This window comes from Mauremys mutica, chromosome 10, assembly GCF_020497125.1.
Source record: "Mauremys mutica isolate MM-2020 ecotype Southern chromosome 10, ASM2049712v1, whole genome shotgun sequence".
In the NCBI taxonomy this organism is placed as follows: domain Eukaryota; kingdom Metazoa; phylum Chordata; order Testudines; family Geoemydidae; genus Mauremys; species Mauremys mutica.
The window spans coordinates 12,197,110-12,222,773 of NC_059081.1; the positions used below are offsets into that span (position 1 = coordinate 12,197,110).

At 43.0% G+C, this 25,664-nt stretch overlaps 1 protein-coding gene across 13 annotated transcripts in view; it reads left to right on the forward strand.

The window, feature by feature from the left end:
• The window catches only part of KALRN (kalirin RhoGEF kinase), a 743,024-nt gene that overhangs the window by 676,731 nt on the left and 40,629 nt on the right, over positions 1 to 25,664 (forward strand). For 12 of the 13 annotated variants that reach the window (XM_045032050.1, XM_045032053.1, XM_045032055.1 and 9 more), the window contains 11 exons: positions 4,990 to 5,056; positions 6,301 to 6,404; positions 8,830 to 8,899; positions 10,866 to 10,952; positions 12,200 to 12,292; positions 13,818 to 13,868; positions 14,843 to 14,920; positions 15,735 to 15,920; positions 18,976 to 19,147; positions 21,843 to 22,081; positions 23,002 to 24,113. In XM_045032050.1, coding sequence (XP_044887985.1) covers positions 4,990 to 5,056; positions 6,301 to 6,404; positions 8,830 to 8,899; positions 10,866 to 10,952; positions 12,200 to 12,292; positions 13,818 to 13,868; positions 14,843 to 14,920; positions 15,735 to 15,920; positions 18,976 to 19,147; positions 21,843 to 22,081; positions 23,002 to 23,253 — 1,399 coding nt within the window. In that variant the 3' untranslated portion in view covers positions 23,254 to 24,113. Of the gene's footprint in view, positions 1 to 4,989; positions 5,057 to 6,300; positions 6,405 to 8,829; positions 8,900 to 10,865; positions 10,953 to 12,199; positions 12,293 to 13,817; positions 13,869 to 14,842; positions 14,921 to 15,734; positions 15,921 to 18,975; positions 19,148 to 21,842; positions 22,082 to 23,001; positions 24,114 to 25,664 lie in introns of those variants that run through there. The other variant, XM_045032062.1, reaches the window with a different exon arrangement.

The window sequence follows — 25,664 nt, forward strand, 5'->3', positions numbered from 1 at the left end:
CTCCTGTTCACCTGTCCCTCTCCTCATAGTGCCAACTTCCTCTGTTCCTGGGGGGTGCTTGATCCACACTCTGCTTCAGGCGCTGCTCCCACTCCACCCTGCCCCCCCAAGCCCCACCTCACCCTGCCTCTTCCTCTCTTCTCCCTCCCTCCCCGCCAGCACCTCCTACATGCCACTGAACAGCTGATTCTCAGTGTGTGAGGCATGGGGAGGGAGGGGCAGATGCTGATCGGTGGTGGCCAGGAGACTGCTGGTGGGCCGGAAGTGCAGGGGAAGGGAGGTGCTGATCTGTGGGGGTGCTAGTGAGTGCTAAGCACTCACTATCTTTTTTTTTTTTTTTTTTTTCCTGTGTATGCTTCATCCCTGGAGTCTGCACCTATGCTTCTCACCTGAAAACCTGATGATGCCATACTCTTCTGGTCCCTGAGGACTTTAGGCTCTCAAGACCTGCTGAGGAGAATGGTGGCAGTTTTAAGCATACAAGAGAAACACTCACAAGCTTTGTATTCATTCTCCGGTTGTCTGTCCCGGGAGGGTAGCCCTCTTGATTAATGACACTCTTCTAGAGCTAGCAAAGACTTGATGGCACATGCCAACTTTTTTAGCTCTCACAGCTGAGCTCACAGACAAACGTTATCGTGTCCTATTGCAAGACTTTGCATGCTTTTTCTTCTCTTCCTGCTCCAAATTCCTTGGTGGTTACAGCTGCCAATGAGAGATCATGTCCAGGAAGACTTAAATCAGCCCCCAGTGAAAAAGGGCCAAATTGTTTGGGAGAAAAATGTATTCCACATCCTCTCTCCAGATGCACGTAGCAAACCAGCAGATGCTGGTTAGTGAAATACAGCTTTGTAAACAGGGATGCGATGTCTGGGGTTTACTGACCTCCTTCTGGAGGATGCATAGAAGGAGATCAGGGCATTACTTGAAGGTTTCATCATAGGCAAAACATCCCTCCAGTTTGTATTTGATGCAGTGGACACGTCTTTTAGGATGATAATGGCCTCTGCAATAGCAGTGAGGAAAGCCATAGAATCATAGAATATCAGGGTTGGAAGGGACCTCAGGAGGTCATCTAGTCCAATCCCCTGCTCAAAGCAGGACCAATACCCAACTAAATCATCCCAGGTAGGGCTTTGTCAAACCTGACCTTAAAAACCTCTAAGGAAGGAGATTCCACCACCTCCCTAGGTAACTCTTTCCAGTGTTTCACCACGCTCCTAGTGAAAAAGTTTTTATCCTAATATCCAACCTAAACCTCCCCCACTGCAACTTGAGACCATTACTCCTTGTTCTGTCATCTGGTACCACTGAGAACAGTCTAGATACATCCTCTTTGGAACCCCCTTTCAGGTAGTTGAAAGCAGCTATCAAATCCCCCCTCATTCTTCTCTTCTGCAGACTTAACAATCCCAGTTTCCTCAGCCTCTCCTCATAAGTCATGTGTTCCAGCCCCCTAATCATTTTTGTTGCCCTCCGCTGGACTCTTTCCAATTTTTCCACATCCTCCTTGCATGGGTGGCAAGTTTGTAGAAATTTTGATGGTGCCCAGAACCCACCCCCCCAAACTCTGCCCCCACCTGCCTAAGGCTCTGGGAGGGGTTGGGGGAGGAGGTCTGGGCTGGGGATTAGGGTGCAGGCTTTGGGATGGAGTTTGGGGGCAGGGGGTGGGTGTGCAGGAGGGGGTGAGGAGTGCATGCTTTGGGATGGAGTTTGGGTGCAGGCTCTGGGCTGGGGGTGAGGGTGTAGGAAGGGGTGAGGGGTGCAGGCTTTGGGAGGGAGTTTGGGGGTGGGAAGGGGTGTGGGAAAGGGGAGGTGGTGCACGATCTGGGAGGGAGTTTGGGGATAGGGAGTGCAGGGGTGAGGGCTGTGGGGCTGAGGATGAGGGATTCATGATGCAGGACAGGGCTCAGGGCTAGGGCAGAGGGCAGAGGGTTGGGGTGTGGGCTGTGGATGAGGGGGTTCATGCTGTGGGGGGGCTCAGAGCTGGGGCTGAGAATTAGGGTGCGGGTGCGGGAGCGGGATGAGGACTCTGGCTGGGGATGAGGGGTTTGGGACATTGGAGAGGCTCAGGGTAAGGGCAACCTGCCTTGCTATTAGTGGAGGGCAGGCACTAGGACCCTGGGGCAGCAGACGTCAATTCTGCCAGGAGCTGTTCTACTCTGGCAGCACAAGCAGGCAGGGGAGAGGCGCGCGCTGCTTTCTGTGAGGTAGCGGCGCGGCTTGGTAGGGAGACCTGCTGGGGCCGGGGTCCGATCCAGGCAGGGCCAGGGGAGAGACCCAGCTCCAAATATTGCTGGAGCAGGACACCCGGCCCTGAATATTCCTGGTGCTTGAGCACGGCAAACATATATAACCTGCCGCCTATGCCTCCTTGTAGTGTGGGGCCCAAAACTGGACATAGTATGAGGCCTCACCAATGTTGGATAGAGGGGAATGATCACATCCCTTGGTCTGCTGGCAGTGCTCCTATTTATACAGCCCAAAATGCCGTTTGCCTTCTTGGCAACAAGGGCACACTCGTATCCAGTTTCTCGTCCACTGTAACCCCTAGGTCCTTTTCTGCATAACTGCTGCCTAGCCATTCGGTCCCTAGTCTGTAACCATGAATGGGATTCTTCCATCCTAAATGCAGGACTCTACATTGTCCTTTCTTTTGGCCCAATCCTCTAATTTGTCTAGGTCCCTCTGTATCCTATCCCTACCCTGCAGCACATCTACCACTCCTCCCAGTTTAGTGTCATCTGCCAACTTGCTGAGAGTGCAGTCCATGCCATCCTCCAGATCATTAATGAAGATATTGAACAAAACTGGCCCCAGGACCGACCCTTGTCATTCTGGATACTACATGACAACACAACTGCAATGTACTACCTAAACTGACAGAGAGTAGCACTATCTGATCAGCTTTTTCAGGAAGTTATGGTTCTTTTGCATCAGGAAAGGCATTACTCCCATTGCCACTCACTTACCTGGCCCCCAGATTTGGCTGCTTATCACCTCCAGCAGGAGATTCTTCCTGAATCACAAGTGATTCCCTTGAACAATGTTTTCAAGGCCATTTTCCAAATCTGGGTGTTCCAACAGTCCTCTTGTCCTTTGTTGTGAACTAGAAATTGTGTCAATTTTGTTCTCAAGTGGACCTCAGTTCAATCTCCCTATACGATACCTTTCTTAGATGGGGGACTGGATTTCGTATATGCATCTCTTCTCTCCTCCCCACCCCCCCCACACATTCTCTTCCCTGAGAATATACTCAAATAAAAAAAGGGTCATGCCAAGATGATTCTTATCATGCCAGGTTGGTCAAGACCATGCTGTTCTCTAATCTTCACAGCCTCTCAACTCTACCTCCATTCATGGATCTGCTATCCCAGCAACATGGACAGATGTTGCATCCAAATCCCAGCAATCTGCACTTCACAACTTGGATGTTGAGTGATTAGGTCAAGTGAAAAAAACTGAAATGACAGTTCAAAAAATATTATGTAATAATAGGAAGCAATCCACTAGACCCACCGATGTGGCTAAATGGAAGTATTTTTTCTATATAGTCCAATCTCCATAAAATACAATCACAGAGGCTAAGATTTAGGACATTCTAGAATACCTGTTGCACCTCAAATCCTCAGGTCTTTTGCTAAGCAACCTGAAGTTTGATTTAGCAGTGATCTCAGCAGTGATCCATCCCCCCTATCCAGGTGACCTCTTCTCCTCTCCACCTTTGCGTCCCAGCCCTATGGTTTCTAGATAATTTAAGGGATTGTGTGGCTTTTTCCTTTTGTTAAAGATACAGTACCTCTTTGGGACCCCCAGCATTGCATTGGCTGTTTTGATGGGTTCTCCATTTGAGTTTTGGCCACCTGTTCTTGGCCCATCTGTCAGACATCCTTCCAAATGGCCATTATATTGGCCAGAAGTGTGGCAGGGCCTCCTTATGTGCTATTTTTTTTTTTCAAGCTTTGAAGCCACATCCAAAACTGTCTATAGTATTGACGTTTCATTTAAACAAGACAATATACTTACCAATTTTTTTTTCTGAAGATTCATTCAATGAAGAACATCTACAAACTCTGGATGTAAAGTGAATATTGGTGTTCTATCTAGACAGGACCAAACACTTCAAGCTATTGCCTTGTTCTTTTTATTTCTTAAGCTGACAGGATGAGAAGTCACGCTGTCGCAGCGCATATAATCTCCAGGTGGATTACTGCTTCCTATATTACAAATGCAGAAGGGGTAGTGAACGCTGCTCCACAATGACTGTCTGCCCACTCTACAGAGCTCAAGCTACTTCAGTGACTTTTCTAAAGGATGTCCCTATACTGGACATTTGTAGGACTGCTACGTGGTCCTCTGCACACCATCACTCAGTCAGAACTATGCAGTTACAACTGCTTCAAGATCTTATGCTAATTTTAGGAAAGCTATATTGGTTTCTCTATCTAAATAGACTCGGAGCCCCCTCCTCTGGGTGCTGTTTTAGTCACCTAAGTAGAATAAATATGTGCGACCTCCTCTTGAATGACAGTTTAGAATAAGTAACAGTGTTGTTTTTTCTGTGTAATCAGACCAACTGATTGTCTATCTCAGGATTTAAAAAAAAAACAACCCCTGGTGAAAGGATTTCAGCCACCTCTGGCACAGATGAAGAATGTTCTGAACTGACAGGGTTAAGCTTTCTTAAGACACTAACTATTGAGCCATGAAGCCATAGGTGCTGGAACTAGGGGTGCTGAGGGTGTAGCAGCACCCTCTGGTTTGGAGTAGCTTTCATTATATACAGGATTTACAGTTTGGTTCAATGGCTTTCAGCATCCCCACTATAAAAATTGTTCCAGAACCTATGCGTGAAGCTGAGTTGGGGGAGAACTAGGTTATGTGAACTGGAATAAGGATGTAGTCTGTTAGAAACTGTGCGTGTGTGTATGTATGTGGTGGAGAGGTGGTAACTTGTATTGAGAAATGATGCAGCTATTTTTTATCTAGGTTTGTCTTAAATGAGCTGGTGCAGACTGAGAAGGACTATGTCAAAGACTTGGGAATTGTGGTAGAGGTGAGTTAAAGTCCATTTAATATATTTAAACTCTGGCTGTAATTGCTCAAATTGGCAAAAGGATGTCCCACTAACTGGATACTGTGCTAAAAAGTGCCTAAAGGAAATGTTTTCAAATACTAAATTTAAAACCTACAATGAAGTGTGTAAAGGCTTATCTTGGCTGACTTGTTTCTTTTGGGTTGTGATTCATGACATCCTTTCAGCTGTAGTATAGGCTTCCAGATGATGGAGAGATTTTTTTTTCTTCTTGCACTTCTTATATTCTCCTGTTAGACAGATCCTACCTGAAATTGGAACTGATTAATAATGGCACTAACTTTATTTAGAAAAGGGCCCAAACCAAAATTCCAGATTGAAGACCTCTTAAAAATTGGTATCTTGATCCAATCTTCGTCTCAGGCCCATATGTAGTAGCTGTTTGTTTGTAACACGCTTTGGGACAAAAGGAACTATACCAAAGTTATTCTTTGTCCCACACTTTCAAGAGCGTCCATTAATTTTGGATGCTTCAATTTTTGAGTGCCCTATTGATACCTAGATACTGATGCCAGAGGTATTCAGCGCACACAACTCTAGTTGCTCCAAGGTGAGGATCAAAAAACAAAAGCACTGAAAACAAGTGACCTCTTGAGAAATCTTTTTGGCTTTTTGCGAACTCATTAGTTCAGTGAGTGCTTCCAAACAATTTAGTGGTGGCTTTCAAAGGCTTCCAAGCTTTTAAAACTCATGTGTTCTCTTACTCAGAGTGAAGTGTGAGGCAAATGTAAACTGACATTTGTAATGCTACAGAGACTCAAATGGAATGCTCAGAAGGAGTGAGAAATCCTATTTGACTCTAAATTTACTACATAGTTTTGTGCACCGAAGAAGTACACTCTTCATTTAAAGAAAAAAAAATCTGTGCAGAGTTGTCTTCTTGCACTGATCAGGGAATCCAAGACTTTTGGACAAACCACTTATGTAACTTTTAATTGTACTTGTCGCTTAAGTGACAGTACAATAGGTTTGTACAAACCTTTGAGAAGTTGCAGAATAAATCCCTTTATAGCTTTTCTTTTAAGCGAAGTGTGAAGATGGGTGTCTGCTTTTAAACAACGTAACATGTATTTTAAGCACCTGGTTTTCTTCTAAAGAGATTCTACCAGTTATGGCATGTAACTTCTGCTTGTCCTGAAAAAAAAACATATACTTATTGTTCTTCAGCTGGGTTATTAGTTAATCACTGCTCTTTCATACTACAGGGCTTCATGAAGAGAATAGAAGAAAAAGGGGTTACTGAAGATATGAAAGGAAAAGACAAGATTGTATTTGGCAATATCCACCAGATTTATGACTGGCACAAGGAGTAAGTTGGACTTTTAGGTATCTTAGACAAGTGTACCTCAGCAAAGGGGAGAGAATTGGAAACCAGGCTCTACTACCAAATTTACTTTGAATGGACTTTGTGCAAGTCATTGAAGTCCAAACTTGCAAGCTTTGGGCTCCAAATAAAAATGGCATGATTTTCAGAGGTACCCTCCAATCCCTTGGACTTCAGCAGGCACTAGCACTTCAGAAAACAGCTTTTTATTTAGGTTCTAAAATGTGGTCTTAATCCTGATGCTTGAGATTCCTGAAGTTGACACTTTTGGTGTCATTGGATGGTAGGCGTAAACAATAAAAGTGGGTTCAAGATTCTTTGAGTGAAAATGACTGGGCTTAATTTAGAGTTTTTGATACTTGGATTTGTGGGTGCTCAGTACCTCTGAAAATAGCTCATGCAATGTGTCCCAGTAAAACAAGATTCAGACTGGAATGGTAGAAACAGGCTAAACTGGATATGGACGTGGAAGGAATGGTGCACGTATGTGAAAAGGGAAAACAGTAGGTGAAAAGCTGCATTAGTCCATGTTTTCTAGTCAAATGTAGAAGCTGGGTCAAACGCACAGTTTTGGAATTCCTCAGGGGGGTGGTACGTTGCTGGATACTAGCCCCCAGAAATCTGCCTAAGATAACCTACTTCTGGGACTTGAAATAAGCATTTATTTACAATGTAACAATGAGCAACATCGTGCTTTTAACCTTGAGCGTGACAGCCATTGCGGCTGCCTTTTTTTAATCGTACGAGAACAATAGTTTCATTGACTCTGAAGTGCATTTCAACCCTGGCATTCATAAACATTTCAGCAGCTATAGCTTGCTGCTGCAGAGCTTGCCTAAAACAAACTATCTTAATTACACGTTGCAAGGTGCCTGATTAGAATATTGAATTCAGACATTTATTCCTCAAGCGTTATCCAGACTTTCTAAATAAGGTCAGATTTCCTCTAGATATTCTGTATTGTTAATGAAACTCCCATATAGAAGCAAATGGACTTAGATTTGTGTTAGTGATTTCTTATCTATAGTTCTATTGACTTTTTTTTGTAATGGCATTCTTGAAATGCATATCCCTGACCTGTGAGACTGGCACAAGATAAAGTTAATGCTATCTGCATCTTTTAACACCTGCACTCTTTCTGTAGCATTGGAGAAAGTATGGATAAACTCAAGTAAAATCAAAGTATAAATGGTTATAGGTCTCTTTGGCTATAGACCTCCATCTGGCTGAGTTTGTGCAGTGTCCTTGCTCCTCACCAGTTCTACTGTTGCTACTATCAATATTATTTTTATTACCATAGACCCTAGGGACCCCAGTCACAGGCCAGGATCGCATTGTTTTAGGCCTTCTTTTCGTGCTGCTGCTTTTGCTGTTTAACCACTTATACAGTATCTAGTGGTGGTGATTCTCCTCTGGCTGAGGGCAGCGAAAGGGAGGGTTGATGATCAAACTCCTGAGCTTTCTGCTTTTTAAAAACCCTATTAGTTGGAACTTTGAACCTCCAAGACTTACCGGGTACCTCATCGAAATGTTGTATTTCATGCACGGCTCTCTGAAGTGAATCTTCCTTTGCAGGCCCTGGACCTTGCCAGGACCTGTTTACTTCAGACAATGCTGCTCCCCATGCCAGGCATCTGCAGTTAAGATCCATGAAGGCGTTCAAACTGGAAATTGCTCAACATAAGAGAGCTGCTGAGAAAGGAGGTTCTACCTCCTTCGAAGGCTGTTAAAAACTATAAAGGTCTCTAGAAACATAAAGCATCTAAACAAAGCTCATTTTTTAGGCATCTAAATAAAATTCTTAGAAGGGATTCAAGCTAGAGGTCTCCAAAGGTGCAGGTCAATGTAAATATTGGTTTGTCATATACTTGCACACTGATAACTTTTGACCAGCTGTAGTTAGTTTGTAGTCAAAATGTTTAGTGACTAAAAATAGCCTTAGACAAAATGAAGGTTTCTACAGAAGTTTTCAATGTGGTCAAAACTTTTCATGGGTCTTACCCAACTGAACACTTATTTCAATTTTCGGTTTTCAGAAGATGTTTTTGATAAATAGATTTTTGTGTGTTGGGGGGGGGGGGGGAATTAACTCCAAACTTTTGCAAAATGTCTCTTGGCATTTTTCAAGCTGCTCTAATGAAAACCGCGGAACAGAGTAAAAGTGAACACTTTAAAATCCAAGACCTGATTTCCTTTAAATTTCTGCCTTCCGCCCCCACCGTCACCACACCATCCCAACGATGTTTTGATAGGTGCATGTTGCACCTAATGGAAAAAGCCAAGTTTTCCCCCTCTTCGGTTATTGTGCAATTCTCCAGCTGTGATTGGATAATGGGGGCGGGGGGAAACGGTGTGGTGGGGGTAGGAAGGGGAAACTATTTTGAATTGCTTATCTTCTCTTTACTTTCAGTTTTTTCCTAGCTGAACTGGAAAAATGTCTCCAGGAACATGACCGTTTAGCACAGCTTTTTATCAAACATGTAAGTGTTTCTACATTCTGATTTTCACTAACTTTTTTTTCCTCAGAAAGTCTCTTCCTTCTAAATTCAGTTTGACCATATTGATTTGCTATGCTTGTGTATTAACATTTTTAATCCAGATCTAGAATAAGGCTGACACTTGTTTCCTCGGCTACTGAATGGCTGGGTTTCCCTAAATCATAAAACCAGAAGGCAGTGTGTGCCCCTCTCTCTTCCCCCAATTTGCTACTTGGATTGGAGGGACTGAGCATGTATATAGCTCAGATACTGTGCTTACTTTCTCCAGACTGAGGGGAAGAGCTCTGTGAAGCTTGTCCCTTCCACCATCAGAAGCTGGTCCAATAAAAGAGATGCATCACCTTCCTTGTGTCTTGTATCTTGGCGCCAACAACCTGAACATGTTTGTGACATTAAGATTTGAAAGCAATTTACTTATTTCCTGGCTAGGAGTCTCTAGGTTCTTTTTTTAAAAGCACAAAATGTGAGGGACTAAAACTTAGCACATCTTGATGTACTCATTACTATTTTTTTTCTTTGGCTGAAGTGCAGAGAGCAAAAACACATTTTCCAGGAATATTTCTCATTTGATTATCAGCATTGCATTTTTTCGTGCAAGGAATACTTTGTATCGTGCGAGACTGAAATAACATTGGCACACGGCATGCAGTGTTCTCTGAAGATCATGTGTTTAAGAATAGTTTTCATCATTGAATTTACAATTTATCATTGGTTGCCATAATGTTTAAAACAGGGGTGGGCAAACTTTTTGGCCTGAGGGCCACATCTGGGAATAAAAATTGTAAGGTGGGCCATGAATGCTCATAAAATTGGAGTTGGGGTGTGCGAGGGGGTGAGGGCTCTGGTTGGGGCCAGAAATGAGTTCAAGGGGTGGGGAATGGGGGGGTGAGGGCTCCAGATTGGGGTGTAGGCTCTGGGGTGGGTCTGGGGATGAGCGGGTTTGGAGGAGGCATGTAGGAGGGTGCTCTGGGCTGGGACTGAGGGGTTCGGAGGGTGGGAGGGGGATCAGGGCTGGGGTAGGGGGTTGGGGCATGGGGAGAGGCTATGGGGCACAGGCTTCAGGCAGCACTTAGCTCAAACTGTTCCCAGAAGCAGCGGCATGTCCCTTTTTCTGGCTGCTACGCAGAGGCACAGCCAGGCAGCTCTGCATGCTACCCTTGTCACAGGCACCACCCCCTGCAGCTCCCATTGGCTGCAGTTCCTGGCCAGTGGGAGCTGTGGGGGCCACACTTGGGGCGGGGGGTAGTGTGCAGAGCAGATCCCCCTGGCTGCCCTTATGTGAAGGAGCCAGAGGGGGGCCATGCTGCTGCTTCCAGAAACCAGGTGGAGCGGCCCCCAATGCTGCTCCCCAGCTGGAGCACTGGAGCAGGGCAAGCACCAGATCCTGCACCTCAGCAGGAGCTCGAGGGCTGGATTAAAAGGGCTGGCAGGCTGAAGTTTTCCCACCCCTGGCTTAAATAATAAGTGCATGTTGCTTTTAACTTAAAGTATGTTGTCCAACTTCTTGGTGTTAAGTTACTTTTAAAAGAAGTAAAAACACTGGACCATACCCTTGGCTAACATAAATCTTCTGTGGAGCTATGCTGAATTACATGCAGTGAGGATCTGGCCCCTTGTTTAAAGCTTCCATCTGTCAAACATATGTGCACTTGACTCCCACTGTTAAACTCAATGGGACCACTTGCCAAAGTAAAGCTACTCGAGTGCCTGAGTGTTTAAAGGATCAGGGCTGCATTGTGTAAATATTCTATAATGGGGAAGGAATATTGCCTTGATTGCTTTTCATCAACGAGAGACTCGGGGTCAGCTAGAACAGACCTGATTCTGTTGCTTTGCACCTTTTGAGTAAATGAGCATGATCAAACAGAGCAGTTTTAGCATCTTTCTGCCACTCCAATCATTTAATAAAAATATAGTAGCTAATATCTTGTGCATCTTGCCTTCACAGGAGAGGAGATTACACATGTATGTGGTGTACTGTCAAAACAAACCACGATCAGAATACGTAGTAGCTGAATATGATGCATACTTTGAGGTAAGGTTGGCCACATTCACTGGATACTATTGCTGCCTAAACCTGTGCTGTGAGGTTAAAGGAGAATTATCCAAAAACCTATGGGTTTTGGCCCTGTTTGGCTAAAGCAGGGGTCGGCAACCTGCGGCTCCCGGCTCACCAGGGTAAGCACCCTGGCGGGCCGGCCCGGTTTGTTTATCTGCCGCGTCGGCAAGTTCGGCCGATCGCGGCTCCCACTGGCCGCGGTTCGCGGTCCCAGGCCAATGCGGGAGGCAGGAAGCGGTGCGAGCCGAGGGATGTTCTGGCCGCGGCTTCCTGCCTCCCGCATTGGCCTGGGACCGCGAACCGCGGCCAGTGGGAGCCGCGATCGGCCGAACTTGCCGACACGGCAGATAAACAAACCGGGCCGGCCCGCCAGGGTGCTTACCCTGGCGAGCCGGGAGCCGCAGGTTGCCGACCCCTGGGCTAAAGTAAAGGATTTTGTGATACGATTTATTCTTGTATACAAGTATATTCTGTTTACAGTATCTCTTTCCAGCAACTCCTTTAATAGAAGAATGGAAATTTGAGATAAATATTCCTTTCCAATTAATGGCTAGGCTATTGCATTCCAAAAGTACAATTCATTTTCCTCTCACACTGTCTGAAATGGCCTTTGCCACCTGTGACCTTTGCAGAGAATAGTCAGGACTTTGGGTGGGGTATATTTTGTTTGAATAATTGGTTGACTACCATTGTGGTGTTTAGGGGGTTTATTATTCTGCTGGGTGATTTACAATTAATAATTTCACCCTCTTCCCAGACTTTTATGTTCACTCCAGGAAGTCTTTGGGGCTATCTACACTTTATAATGCAAAACTTGAGTAACAAGGGGAAGGTGCTTCATTTCGTTAAAGGGTATGTCACTGCAACCTTTCATGCTCTTCAGGATTTCTTCATGGCCATCACCTGACTATAATGGGAAGAACAGTCTCCAGATCTAATTCCTGCTCTACCAGCTCAAATTGAAAATGAATCCCAAATCTTTAGATTATCTTCCAAGTATTTTGCCCAGTACGTGCCAAAAAGGGACACTTATAGACTTTGAAATCCTTTTGGTTTTCTAAAATGTCCCCTTGCTCTGGCAGAAAATTCTTTAATCTTCTTTTTATTTTGTGTCACTTACCATGTCCTGTTTCCTGTCTTTGCAAATAGAATAGCTATAAGTGTCTTTGTGTGGTTTGTTGTAACTATTTATTAATATTGTGATGATTAATATTACTTTTTAGGAGGTACAACAAGAAATAAACCAACGGTTAACCCTCAGTGACTTTTTAATCAAACCTATTCAAAGAATAACCAAGTACCAGCTTCTACTCAAGGTGAGTGTAAAGATGCAATTTAGGTTAAGCTATGGATCATTTTCATCTTGCATTGGACTTTGACTTGAATCAGTCTGAATTTCATTGTAACTTATGAGGTTTGTCTCTTAAAATTTGACATCTAAAATTATCTTATGGGGTGTGTTGTAACTAACCATCTCTTTAATCCAAGAGAAAAGTTAATGGAAGAGAAGCTCCATTATACGTTAGCCTCTACAATATTTGTTTGTCTGTAGATAGACATCCAGCCAGCAGAGGGGGCCCCAGTTAAGACATTTCTGAGAACAGTTTGGTAGCCGATGACTAATGTCTTATGTACGTCAGTCTGTTCTTTGAGACCCTTCAGTTGCTTTACCAAATCTTGCTAGAATAATCAAAGATTTAGAGATTTTCTGCATGAGTTGCATTGAAATTAGAGCTGATCTAAGCTTTTGAGGTTTCTAGTTTTAAAAAAAAAAAGCTTCATTGAAAATGAGGGGCTTTTTTTAAATCCAATCTCATTTTGATTGATTTTGTTTGGGGGGGGAAATGAACAACTGGAGAAGAAGCTAAACTTTTTTAATTTTTCATTTCATGATTGTTGGAAAATGTCCACGGCTAACTTTTTTCCACCGTAGAAAATAAAACTAGCAAAAGGTGGAAAACAGTCACTGAAGAAAATAGTTCATTTTCCCCTTACACATACACTTTTTCTTAACTTATACCCCATAGGAAAAATTGAAGAAAATATTTTCTGACAAGAATTTTTTTTCCCAAAGAAATGCCCACCAGAAACATTCCTGTTTTCTGGCCAGCTCTAAATGGAATAAACAGATGTGTACTGAGCTTCTGTATGTTCATATACTGTGCCCTAGAATGAGAAATGGATAGATCCAAATTTTCAGTTTCTACTTTGGGAGTCCAACTTAAACACATGACATGATTTTTCAAGGATTCTGTGCACCCACAACTCTAGCTGCTCATCTCTTAAAATCTAACCTGAGTTGTGTAATTTTAGTTGCCCAACATGAATCACTTCTGAAATTTGGCCCATCTATAAAGGTACTGGTGGTTTTTGTTGAAGCTACTTAGCATATCAAACTGACTGCCATCAGCCCATGCTTTGGTAACTGTACTAGTTGCAAAAAAGTAATTGCATTTGTCTATAAGACTTCAAAAGGGGAAAAAAGGGTATCTTCAAGTGTGTGGGCTTGTGACTGAAAAGAGGGGACTGAGTCAGCATTCCCAAACTCTAATTTTAGTTCTGTCCTGCTTTGTGAATTTCAGCAAGTCATTCAACCTTTTGTGCTTGTTTCCCCACCTATAAAATGGGTAGGATATTTTCCCTACCTCACAAGCATCTTTTGAAAACTAATTCATTTATATTAAGTTTTTCAGAGATTCTCAAGGGCTGTCTAAGTACAGCTTTCATTTTCTGTGGAGTTGCATCCTGCTGCTCGTTGGTGGAGACAGATATATAGATACCAACTGGATAATGGGTATCTTTCCTAAAACATCTTCATGAGAACTGTCTTGCTTTCTTTAGGATTTCCTGAGATACAGTGAGAAAGCTGGGCTGGAATGCTCTGATATAGAGGTATACTTTCATATCCTAGTCTCTGTTGTTTTATCTGGCTATTGCTGAATAATTCAGTGGAATTTGGTAGAGAGAAAGCAAATTGCCAATAGAATATTGGAGATGAGCAAAGAAACAATTACTTATTTCATGTTTCATTTAAGTTAATTTATTTTCTCTTCTAGTTTAAGCTACATGTAGTTGGGGCCCATGCCTGCATGCCAGACCTCCCATTGATCAGGGGTGGGCAAACGTTTTGACCCGAGGGCCACATCTAGGTGGAGAAATTTGTGTGCAGGGTGTGGTGTGCAGGAAGGGGCTCAGGGCAAGGGGTTGGGGTGCAGGGTGCAGCAGGGGGTTGGGGTGCAGGAGGGGATGCAGAGTGCAGGCCTCAGCCCAGTGCCACTTACCTCGAGTGCTCCAGGGTGGCAACAGCGCACAGTGGGGCTAAGGCAGGCTCCTTGTCTGCCCTGGCCCCGTGCTGCTCCCAAAAGTGGCCAGCATGTCTCGTAGCGCCTCCTGGGGGTGAGGTGGAGCAGGCAACTCAGCTGTGTGCTGCCCTTGCCTGTGGGTACCACCCCCAAAGCTCCCATTGACTGCAGTTCCCCGCTCCCGGCCATTGGGAGCTGCAGGGGGTAGTGCCTGCTGGCGATGGCAACACACAGAGCCCTTCCCTCCACCCCGGGGCCTCAGGGATGTGGTTCTGGCTGCTTCTGGGAACGGCGTGGGGCCAGGGCAGGCAGGGAGCCTGTCTTAACCCCACGGGGTTGGCAATCCCATGGGCCGGATTGAAAGCCCTGACAGGGTGGATCCGGCCCACAGGCCATAGTTTGCCCTCCCCTGACCTAGATACATCAGAATCATGCCTTTATAACTTCTAAAAACAAGCATGCCTCATTCGTTTTTCATTTGATTGGTGGCACCTGTGTTTTTTAATTTTTCCTTAGAGTGCTCTGGCCTTCTCATAATTAATGTATTGTTTTTGTATTTAACAGAAAGCAGTTGAATTAATGTGCCTTGTACCAAAACGTTGCAATGATATGATGAACCTGGGCCGTCTTCAGGGCTTTGAGGTATGCATCTGTCTTTAAGCAGTTAGCTTAAAAAGCAGTGCTCAAGGGGCTACGAGCATCTTTTTTTCAATAACTATCTCCAAAGATTGTCCTTCAGCCTCTTTAGCCAGTATTCTGCTCTCTTAACTGTGAGCTGTATTCCTCTGGGGTTCAGGGGGAGGGATGGGACAAATGTATACCTGCAGTTCTAAAAATGGAACAATCCTGTACAGGCATCAATCTGATGCCTGTTACTGCCTCTCAAAGCTTGAATTGGAGACTTATTTGCTCTGCCAGAAGGAGTGGCCTCACAGTCAGACTCCTCTGCTGCTTAGCATGATAGCCCAAAACCTTGAGTGAGGTAGCTAGACATGAGGGTGTGAGCACCTGTGCAGCTTCAGAGAGGGCTCTTAAATGATGTACCAAGTTGACCGATTCAACGCAGGAATTGACTATCCTGGTAAAATGCCTAAACTCCAACGTTAGGCCCAGCATGTCTTAAATAGTAGCTCAAAAATTATAATGAGAATATAGTTGGGAACAGGTATAAAAACATTCCACTGGAGACGTGGCATTTTCTGTCTTGGAAACACAGTTGGTGGCGATGAGAATAAAGAACAGCCGTGTTAGCACTCTGAGTGAACTCTTGTCAAGGAAGGCAAAGACTTTTTAGTGTCAAGTCCAGAGGAATTCTGCCTTTCTGAGAATTCAGTGCTCCTTGGAAACCCCAGAACATGTGTGAACACCAGCAGATCAGCCCTTGGGCTGTGTGATTTTTTTTTTTTTTGTTCATACCCATATGCATGTTTACGTTGGCAATTTCTCTATTTTTCAGGGCAAGCTGACTGCTCAAGGAAAGCTGCTGCAGCAGGATACGTTCTATGTAACTGAGCAGGATTCTGGAGGGCTGTCTCGGCCAAAGGAGCGCAGGGTCTTCCTCTTTGAGCAAATAGTCATCTTTAGTGAACTTCTTAGGAAAGGCTCTTTAACACCGGGCTACATGTTTAAGAGAAGTATAAAGGTAAGAAATGGGAAAGTCCTATTTGATAAGCATTGGCTACTTAACCATGACTTTTCTATGCTCTGGACTGACTTTTAGGCATACCAGTCCTCAAGTGCCATATATAAACCTTAGTCTGCAGTGTTCCCACTAATTTTCAGTAATATGGACCAAGGATAGTATAAGGACAACTGTAAATCTGCCCCTGCACAGTTCAGTAGCTGACTTTACAAGATATGCAGCAAAGGGCAGGTCTGAACAGTTAACATCTGTTGCCTGGAGCTTTGCATGAATAAGAGTTGGGTCTACTGAAGAACTAATGATAGCAGGAGAAGGGGCTTCCTAATTTTCTCACCACTAGGAGTAGAGAAGGGGAAACTGAACCAAAATGATCTTGGACCCCAATTCAGATCTTAAGCACATGCTTAACTCTAATAGGGATGCTTTCCTGAATCCGGGGGGCCTTAATCTTCAGTCTTTGCTATTTCTTTATTGGCCTACTTAGTGTTGCAAGAGAGACTATTCAAGGTGGAAATGTGTAAGAACACAAAAACCAATAACATTAAACTGTAAATCTCAAGAACAGTTGTAAATCCTGGTGTCTTTAAATCCATTTAATTTTAAAATCACTTCCTATCTTCCCCCTCCCAGTGGGGGGGCAAAAGGGGGGAGAAAGACATCAAGTGACAAGAATTAACCCTAATTTTTAATCTAGAGGCCAGGGAAGTTGACTTCTCAATAGGTGATTCTAGAAAGTGTGAAAATGTAGGTTCTCTGGAAAGAGCAATTCTTGCATTGTATGTTGAAGATATATAGAGGAAAAATAAATATCTACCAATGCCAAAAGAAGCAAATTTGGCCTAGGGCTATCTGATAGCTTCCAGTTAAACTGCACTTCAGGGCATGCCTTTGGTACACTGTTAGCTTGAGCTATAACTCTATTTTTTGCCCCAACCCAACTACTGTTCACGCACAGGTCTCTAATTTGAGTTAAGTGGTGCTTTAAGCTTCAACTAGCCAGCCCATCAGGGGAGTAAATTGAAGCTTGAGTCTGATTTGATCACCACTCTTGCAGATTGGCTGGCAGCTGGCAACACTGCCTAGACCCTACCTGGGCTTCTCCTGTCCACCTAGGTAACCCACCTCCCCAAGAAGCAGTAGCTGGGTCAACAGAAAAATTCTTCCGTCAACCAAACGCTTTCTGCACTGGGGATTAGGTGGACATAGCTCCATCTCTCAGTGGTGTGGATTTTTCACACCCCTGGTGTGTAGCTATTCAATGTAAATTCCCAGTGTGGAGCAGCCCTCACTTGAGCTGGCGTAGATCCAGCAGCGTAGATTCAAGCTAACTGTTGCGGTGAAGACGTGCCCTTAGAATGATGTGGTGTGTGATATTCTTCTGCTTTCTTTGGTGCTGGCGGTTTTCTTTTAAACTGAGTTAATTTGCAGAATTTCTTCCCCATTCACTTGATAGGCAGTTCTTTTGTATTCAGGGAACTGAAAATGAGATGACATCACTTTGAGCTGGTTCACACATGTTGTACATGGATGCTCAACACCTCTGATATGCATATTGGAAATACATTGCCTAGATCAGGGGTAGGCAACCTATGGCACACATGCCAAAGGCGGCACTCACACTGCCCGGGTCCTGGCAGGCAGTCTGAGGGGCTCCGCATTTTAATTTAATTTTAAATGAAGCTTCTTAAACATTTTAAAAACATTTACTTTACATACAACAATAGTTTAGTTATATATTATAGACTTATAGAAAGAGACCTTCTAAAAACGTTAAAATGTATTACCCACACGCAAAACCTTAAATTAGAGTGAATGAATGAAGTCTCTGCACACCACTTCTGAAAGGTTGCTGACCCCCTGACCTAGATAGTGCACCATCCATCCCCTCTCTCCTTCATTTTGTGGGATATAGAGTAAAACAGTAGTGTGCCTGTTTGCAAGAATGGCTAAAGATGACAGATCAGAAGTGTGGGTTTTTAATCATTCATGCATGTTCACATCATGTTTCACAGACACTTGAAATGTTTAACAGGCACAGTGGCATCCTGGATGAAGGACGCAATCCTGCAAACACTTACTTGCATACTTATCTTTAAACACGCAAGTAGTCACAATGAAGTCAAAGATAGGCTATGATCCTGCAAATACTTTGTGCCTAATAGAGTCATTGCACAGCAAGTGACTTAGGTGGTAGAATAATCAGAGGAAAAAGATCACTGGATCATCAGTGGAGAATTATTCCTTTTAGTAGATCAGAGTCACTTAAAATTGGACTGTGTACAAATGGCTGAGTTCCCATTACTCCCCTCAGGGGAGAGGAATTAATGTAAACATTGCTGTCAACTTTTGTATTAGAGGGATGGTAGGGTTTTTGGGAGGCAGGAGGGTTTCAACTCTTAGGAGGAATTTTTATTAATGTCACTTTCAGGTTATGCTTATTTTTGACCCATCAGCCACAATCACATTACCTTTTCAAAGGAAGTTGTAACTCAAGACCGGGGTAGGCAACCTATGGCACGTGTGCCGAAGGCGGCACGCGAGCTGATTTTCAGCGGCACTCACGCTGCCCGGGTCCTGGCCACCGGTCCAGGGGGCTCTGCATTTTAATTTAATTTTAAATGAAGCTTCTTAAAAATTTTAACCTTTACATACAATAGTTTAGTTATATATTATAGACTTTTAGAAAGAGACCTTCTAAGAACGTTAAAATGTATTACCCGCACGCAAAACCTTAAATTAGAGTGAATAAATGAAGACTGGGCACAGCACTTCTGAAAGGTTGCTGACCCCTGCTCAAGACCATACAGATGGATGTTGAGAGATCTGGGATAGCTATTGAGGCATGAGACTTAAACCTGAAAAATCTGCCTGTAGGATGCTAGACCTTCATTAAACATTGCCTGGAACTTCAAGCACATTGGAATTTGATTCTCCTGATTGTAATCAAATGATGGTTTTAAGTTAATTATATTCAGGAAATTAGTACTATCACTTTATCTTTGAATGCTGCTGAGCCTTCTACAATGTAACCCATGCTTCCTTGGGTTTCTTGCAGATGAACTATCTAATCCTTGAAGAAATAGTGGAGGATGATCCCTGTAAATTTGCTCTTATGAGCCGGGAAACTTCAGAACGAGTCATTTTACAGGCTGCCAATCCTGAAATTCAGCAAGCTTGGATACAGGACATCAATCAGGTTCTGGACACACAGAGAGACTTCCTAAATGGTATGTAGTCTCTCTCTGTACAGTGTCTTCTGCACTAACAGAATCTACAATGTTCAAATGTTGTCTTCTGCTGCAAAACGCTCATCACCTTCAGGTTCATAAGGAAATATCTCAGAGAGCTCAATCCAGGCTGCCCATCTTTAAGTAGCTGTTGGCACAAAGCCAGGCCACGTCACCTGAGAGTCTCTCACACAGAGGAATCCTTGATATATTGATCTTCCCTTTTTCTTGCAGAGGAAAGGCTCATGTGCTTGTATAGTACCACCCCATGCAATGATCTCTCTACCTAGTTCAGGGACTGCATTGTGATAGGGAGAATCTAGGTGACCAGTGTAGAGGTATGGGAGAAAGCGTATAATGCCACCATAATCCTCAGACCTTTTAAATTGTCCAGAAAAGTTTATACAGCTCCATGCTGTGTTAATGGTTCCATGGAATTCTTGGTTGGCCCAGGAACAACAGTGGCTAGTGGGGTCTGACTCTGGCAGCACTTGTGACTTCCTGCTAAAGTATATGGTTGGTACAGTGTGTTAGCCAGGTTCAGAGGCAGGTTTTATCCCAGGGAGCCAAATCGATCCCCCCAGCAGCATGCTGTTGGGACATATCATCTGTGGTGAAAGCCTCACAAAACTTCCTTGCTTTTTCAAGGTCATGTCTCCCAATGCCTGTTAACTGCACTCAACATTGTAAATATAGTAGCACTCAGAGGCCATAATCAGAATCCACTCACTCCAGAATGGTAGCCTGGCCTTCAGCTTGCACCCCTAATATGGAGAGGCTGTCAGGCTCTGAAACAAGAGCTTAGAGTAGTGTCAACTCAAAGGTGTTTGTAAAATGAAAATTTGCCCCAGAAATCTGAATGTCCTAAACATTTGATGCTGTGCTCCTGGGAGAGTGCAGAGCATTGCATGCATCTGACATTCGGGATGCCTGAACAGTTTGGTTAGCTGAATTGTCTAATCTCTACTTTTTTTAATGCATCTGGTTCCCCTTTTGGACTGCAGCCACTCCAAAAGTCAGCTAACAATCAATTCAGTCAAACTAATGCAGAGAGCGGCTGCAGAACTGGGCTCGCTCTCAAATGTAAAGTGTGCAGAGGAAAGGAAGATATGAGACTTATTTTTGGAATAAAATTTTTCCTTAGTTATTTAATCCTTTCTCTTCCTCCCCCCCACCCTTCATTTTTAGTAAAAATTCTGCACTCTGTGTCAGTCCCCTGTGAGGTGTTTCATCTCCTCAGTGTTAGGAGGGATGCTTCTGTTGTGATTTCTTGATTGGATTAATTTGATCTGTGACACTTTGTCCTGCATTTTCCCATTGCTAAATTGGTCTCTCCGCATTCCATTTAGTTTACAGTCTGACCAATGTACAGAGTACTGATTCTCTATCAATGATCTGTCCAGAGCCATTGTATGTCATGCAGCTTCAAACACCAAATCCATACTTAAGGATTTCTAGTCTTTGATACTGGTGACTCTTCCTCTCTTCCCAATAATGGCAATAAGTGTAGAAAGATTTGTAAGCTCAGTCTGCCCCTAAACTTTGATCAGCTCACAGTGATACCTCGTGCCTAATAATACCAGGTGGGGCTCTAGATACAAGCTGTCACAGGACCTCTTGCCATCTCGTGTAGGCTGATCAACTCTTCAAGTGGAAAAGACCCTAATTTGGGGGAGAGGGATGATGAAGTCGGAAGAAAAAGGGTGCCCTCTCTCATTCCCCTTCTCCCTTCAGAATGATAAACTGGGATACTTTTCTCAGCCTCTTTTACTGTAAACTGCAACCTCTTTACATCTCTCCAGTTCCATTTCTCTCCCTTCAAGCTACCTCTAACCTGACGGGTTCCCCACCTACACCTTCATTTATCATTGACTCCTATCCTCAGACCTGCCAACTCAACCTTTCCCCCTTACCATCTCAGAAAACCCCATTCTCCTCTGCTCCACACCAGCTCAAATATACACCCTTTCCTTTCGAATCTCTCCACAGCCAAACACTTTCCTCCTGCTCCCAGACTCACTATTTTGGGTTTGCAAAACCCTGACTTAGCTTGTGGCCCTGTACTGTAACTGCCCTACACCAAAGTAGTTATAGCTCATATACAAATCCTGCACTTTGGCAGGAGATGAGACTAGATGACCCTTGCAGTCACTTCTAATTCTGTGGATCTACAGAAAGATGTAACCAGGTCCAGAGTAAACTACATTTGGTGGTGATTTGGTAGCTGCGGTTTCTTGTCTATACAAGTGGGTTACGTGAGTAGGTGGTTTTCTGAGTATAATGGGGGCCAGTAACTCTTTTAGCGGCCTGGGTGTCAAGTACTTGAATAAATACATACCACATACTTGTACCTTGTACCTGAATCATTCGGATATGTGCTGCTTGAAATAAAATGTGACTGTTTATTTCTGTTGAAGGGTTAAGTTTTTCAGCATGCTGTAGCATTAGACAAGCAGCTCCATCATAGCAGTAAGAGGAGTCTTGTGTTGAATCATTATATACTCTACTGTGAGGTGGTCTCAAGATGTCTAAATGTAAATGTGCTCTTCCACGTGTGAGGCAGTTGAGTATCCCTTGGGTTTACTTTGAAAGCAATATCCGTTTATTGAAACGACCTCATGCAAGTCATGTACTGCACATCAGGTTACACTGTGGCACAAGCACCGATGCATCTAATTCTCTTCCTCTCCTGCAGCACTACAGTCGCCCATAGAGTATCAACGCAAAGAGAGTACCTCTGCTGTAATGAGGCCGCAAGCTAGTAGGGTGTCTCAGCCCAACAGCAGACCCTATTCTTCTGTTCCAGTAGGGCCTGAGAAGCCTTCAAAGGCTACAAGCCGTAACCCATCTCTGCCACCCCTGAAGATATCTACCTCCAATGGCAGTGCAGGGTATGAACACCACCAGCCTGGGGACAAATATGAACAAAGCAAGGTACTTAATTTCTGCTCACCATTATACTCAAGCCTATCTTCCTTTGTATCATGGAGTATCCATGAAATTATGAACTACTCAGGTCCATAGAAACCAGCTTGCCAAACCAGTAGCACAACAGAATAGGTGGCTTAAAAATCAAAGATGTGTAGAACTTAAAACACAAACAAACTTAAGACTCATGAAAAGTGGGGTGTTCACAACCCTGGTGACTGAATTTCCCTGTTTACAGCACAGGAAGCTGCCATGTAATGTTCCACCTCAATCTTAGAACAATATGCCCAGCACCCTGACTTGGAGATCAGCTCTGTGCTTATCCTCTCTGAGGCTAACGAGTGCAAGTTGTGGAGATAAGTTTTCTCTTTGATGTTTACTATTGCAAACAGAGCTGAGACCATGAACTCAGTTCACATAGGCCACCAAATCACCACTGGTTCAAATGCAGCCTTGATAGGGACCAAAAGCTGTTGTTGCAAGTCAAATTACTGTGTGATGTGTACCTGCCATTGTGAAATGGCTCTTGAGTGTTAATTTCATATTCAGACACCGGCTTTTACTGCTTTTTTTTTCCTCCCTCCCACATCCTGGTATAGAATTTTTTTTGCTACAATAAAATGCAAATCAGTCTTTTTTTTTTTAGCACTCCTAGAACAACATTCCCATTGAACCAAATGTGAATTATGATATGAAACAGGACTCTGGCTTTAATTCCCAGGGTATTTGGATTATTAGATAACGTCAAACTCTGAATTATAGATTTTTCTTCTGATGTAAATTTACAATTATTTAAGGATTTTAACACCACCACCACCCTTTCTTCACTAGTCTGAAAACTGTGCAGGATGCCCCAAAAAGAGGTAACTCTCACCTATTCCCCAGCAATACACACTTTCTAACAATTTCTGTTGTCCCCTTCACAGAGTGACTTGGGAGGGTGCAATGGGACCTCTTCCATGGTGGTAATCAAAGATTACTATGCACTGAAGGAGAATGAGATCTGCGTGAATCAGGGTGAGGTGGTTCAGATCCTTGCCATCAACCAGCAAAATATGTTCCTGGTGTACCAGCCTGCGAATGACCACTCCCCGGCCGCTGAAGGATGGATTCCAGGCAATATCTTGGCTCCCCTCACTAAATCCACTACAGATAATAGCGACGGAAGCATCAAGTAAGTGCCATGTTGGCTTCCCTGGGAGCAGTGTATGGATTTTTGAGGAAAAAAACAAAAAAAAATGGTAGGGAATTCCTGCTGATTTTTTTTATCTACAGTGCCATTGGAACAAACTTTGAATGCTCAATCCACAGCATGGGGCATCCATGTTGGATAGTTCGGGTTTTGGTTATTTTTTGTTTGTGGTTTTTTGTTTATACTTTGTAAAGAATTTTAAAACCATAGACAGTTTAAAGGCATGTTTTACGTTGATCCATTTTACACCAACATGGACCTGATTGGACTAGACTTATATTTATGTTGTATTAAGTTACTAATATATATATAGAGAGAGAGGTTATAACAGCTTCTAGCAAAAAATCAGGCCTTGTGTTGGACTGAGGTCTGCTTCTCAAGGAGGAGAGATTTTGTTGTCTATGGCAATTTCTTTGTACAGCTTGTATCTTTTATTTTGACATTTTTCTGTTCACGGTAACTTTTGTAAAATATTTTTTGTTGGCAAGACCCCCTTCTAAGTACATTCCTGTATAAAGTATTTTGCACTATTTAAAGAAACCCATATTGATGAAGTCAGGTTGTGCAATATAATGGATAGTCGCAATGTTCATCATTGTACCTGTAATGTAACTAATTTTAAATGTACTATTTTAAATATGTAAAATAAATTTTCACCATGAGCATGTTTTAATGAGGTTAAAAAGGACTAGTTTGACCCTTTTTGTTTTCTTTTTGTTATAATGTTTTGTTGCTTATTTAACAAATGTGTGGATATTTTTTTCTGATTTTTAGAAATTTGTCAATCTGAAATGACTAAATGCAAGAAAGTGGTTTTTTGGTATTAAATACAGAAGGTACAACCCTGTTTAGTAATACCTGTTTTCTTTTAATGTCTAAAATTGATTAGCATGATGGATGCTAAATCTCATCTCACCTGAGTGCCTCAAAATGTAGATTTGAAGTGGGGGTGAAGCCTTTTTTTAAAAAAAAAATTCTGCTCAAGTGTTAGTTGTCACATAATATTGGATTTACCTGTATTGTTCTACAGGATCAATGCTCCTGGTCAAAACGTGTATGAAATGTATACTAAAGCTATGGAATTGTTTAGCATCTCTCTGGTAGCTAGAGACTTGATGGCATTCTTCTCTAGCACTGGTGTGGAATTGGGTGCTGTTCTGTTTGTCAACAGCCTTAGATTTCCCAATAAGTAATGTCAAATCGAAGCTTCATGTGCAGTCATACTCTGCAATGAGAACTAAACCAAAAGTATGGTAGTGAATGAAGCACATGTTGCACTTTTTTTTTCTTCTCCCTTTTTGAGATTTACATCTCACAAATATTCTCTTCATACTCTGGAAAAAATAGTTGCTTGCCTGAACACTCTCTAATGTGTGTCCTATAAAACAAAAACAATGGCCAACTCTGGGTGTGGTCTACAGCTCTATCATGTTACCATGTAGTATGGTTTAAAAGTGGGGTGGAATGACTTAGTCTGTCTATAAACCATGCTAAAGCAGTAACGGTACAGAGTTCACACCCTACTGTTTTGATCTGGTGATAGTTCAGCCAGTTGGAGGTAAGGAGAGAGAAACCTATCAACCCACCACTGACTAATCCCTATCTTCAAAGAAAATTTAAATTTGAATTCTGGTGAGAGTTTTGCAGTGTTTGGATAGCTCCCCACTCCTTTGCATATCCAATTTGAATCTCTCCTAGAGGTACCAAAATATCACAAGCAAGAATATTGTCATAAGATTTTCAGCCAAATTTTACAAATGTGAGCAGTATATGTAATGCTGCTCTTTTCTGGTGCCCAATGTGAATGCCCATAACTAGTTCTCAGAGACAGTGCACGTGACCTTGTTTGTGTTGCTGTAGTGTGGACACTCTCCCTCTGAAACTGGTTGTGGATACAGTTTCAGTCAACATAAACAAGTTTAGTCTTGTGCTGGTGTGTACAGCTGTTAGAGGTCTATAGTTTTTAATCTTGACATGACCTACTGTACCATTCTAATCTGATGCCAAAGCATAATGAACACAAACACTTTAGAATTGGAATACAGAATGTCTGTCTGTTTCTGGAGTTTAAAATCCTAACATGTCATATTTGATTGGCATCACAGGTTATCGTTGGATTACATGCAACTTTCTTTATAAAACGTCAAGGTACTGTAGATGCGACATGAGCCAAACATTGGCTTCAAACATGCAAATCAAATTTGCATGCCTTTAAAGGTGGGCAGATATAGCATAATGCTTCCAACCTGGGTCCCAGCTCATTCCACTGCTGTTCTTGAGAACTTGCTGCTTTAGGTGAATGTTAAAAAAATAAATAAAAAAATAAACACAAACCCTGCATATGGTAAACTTTCTGCTTTGAAAGTAAATTAAATCCATATTTTAAACTGATTTTTT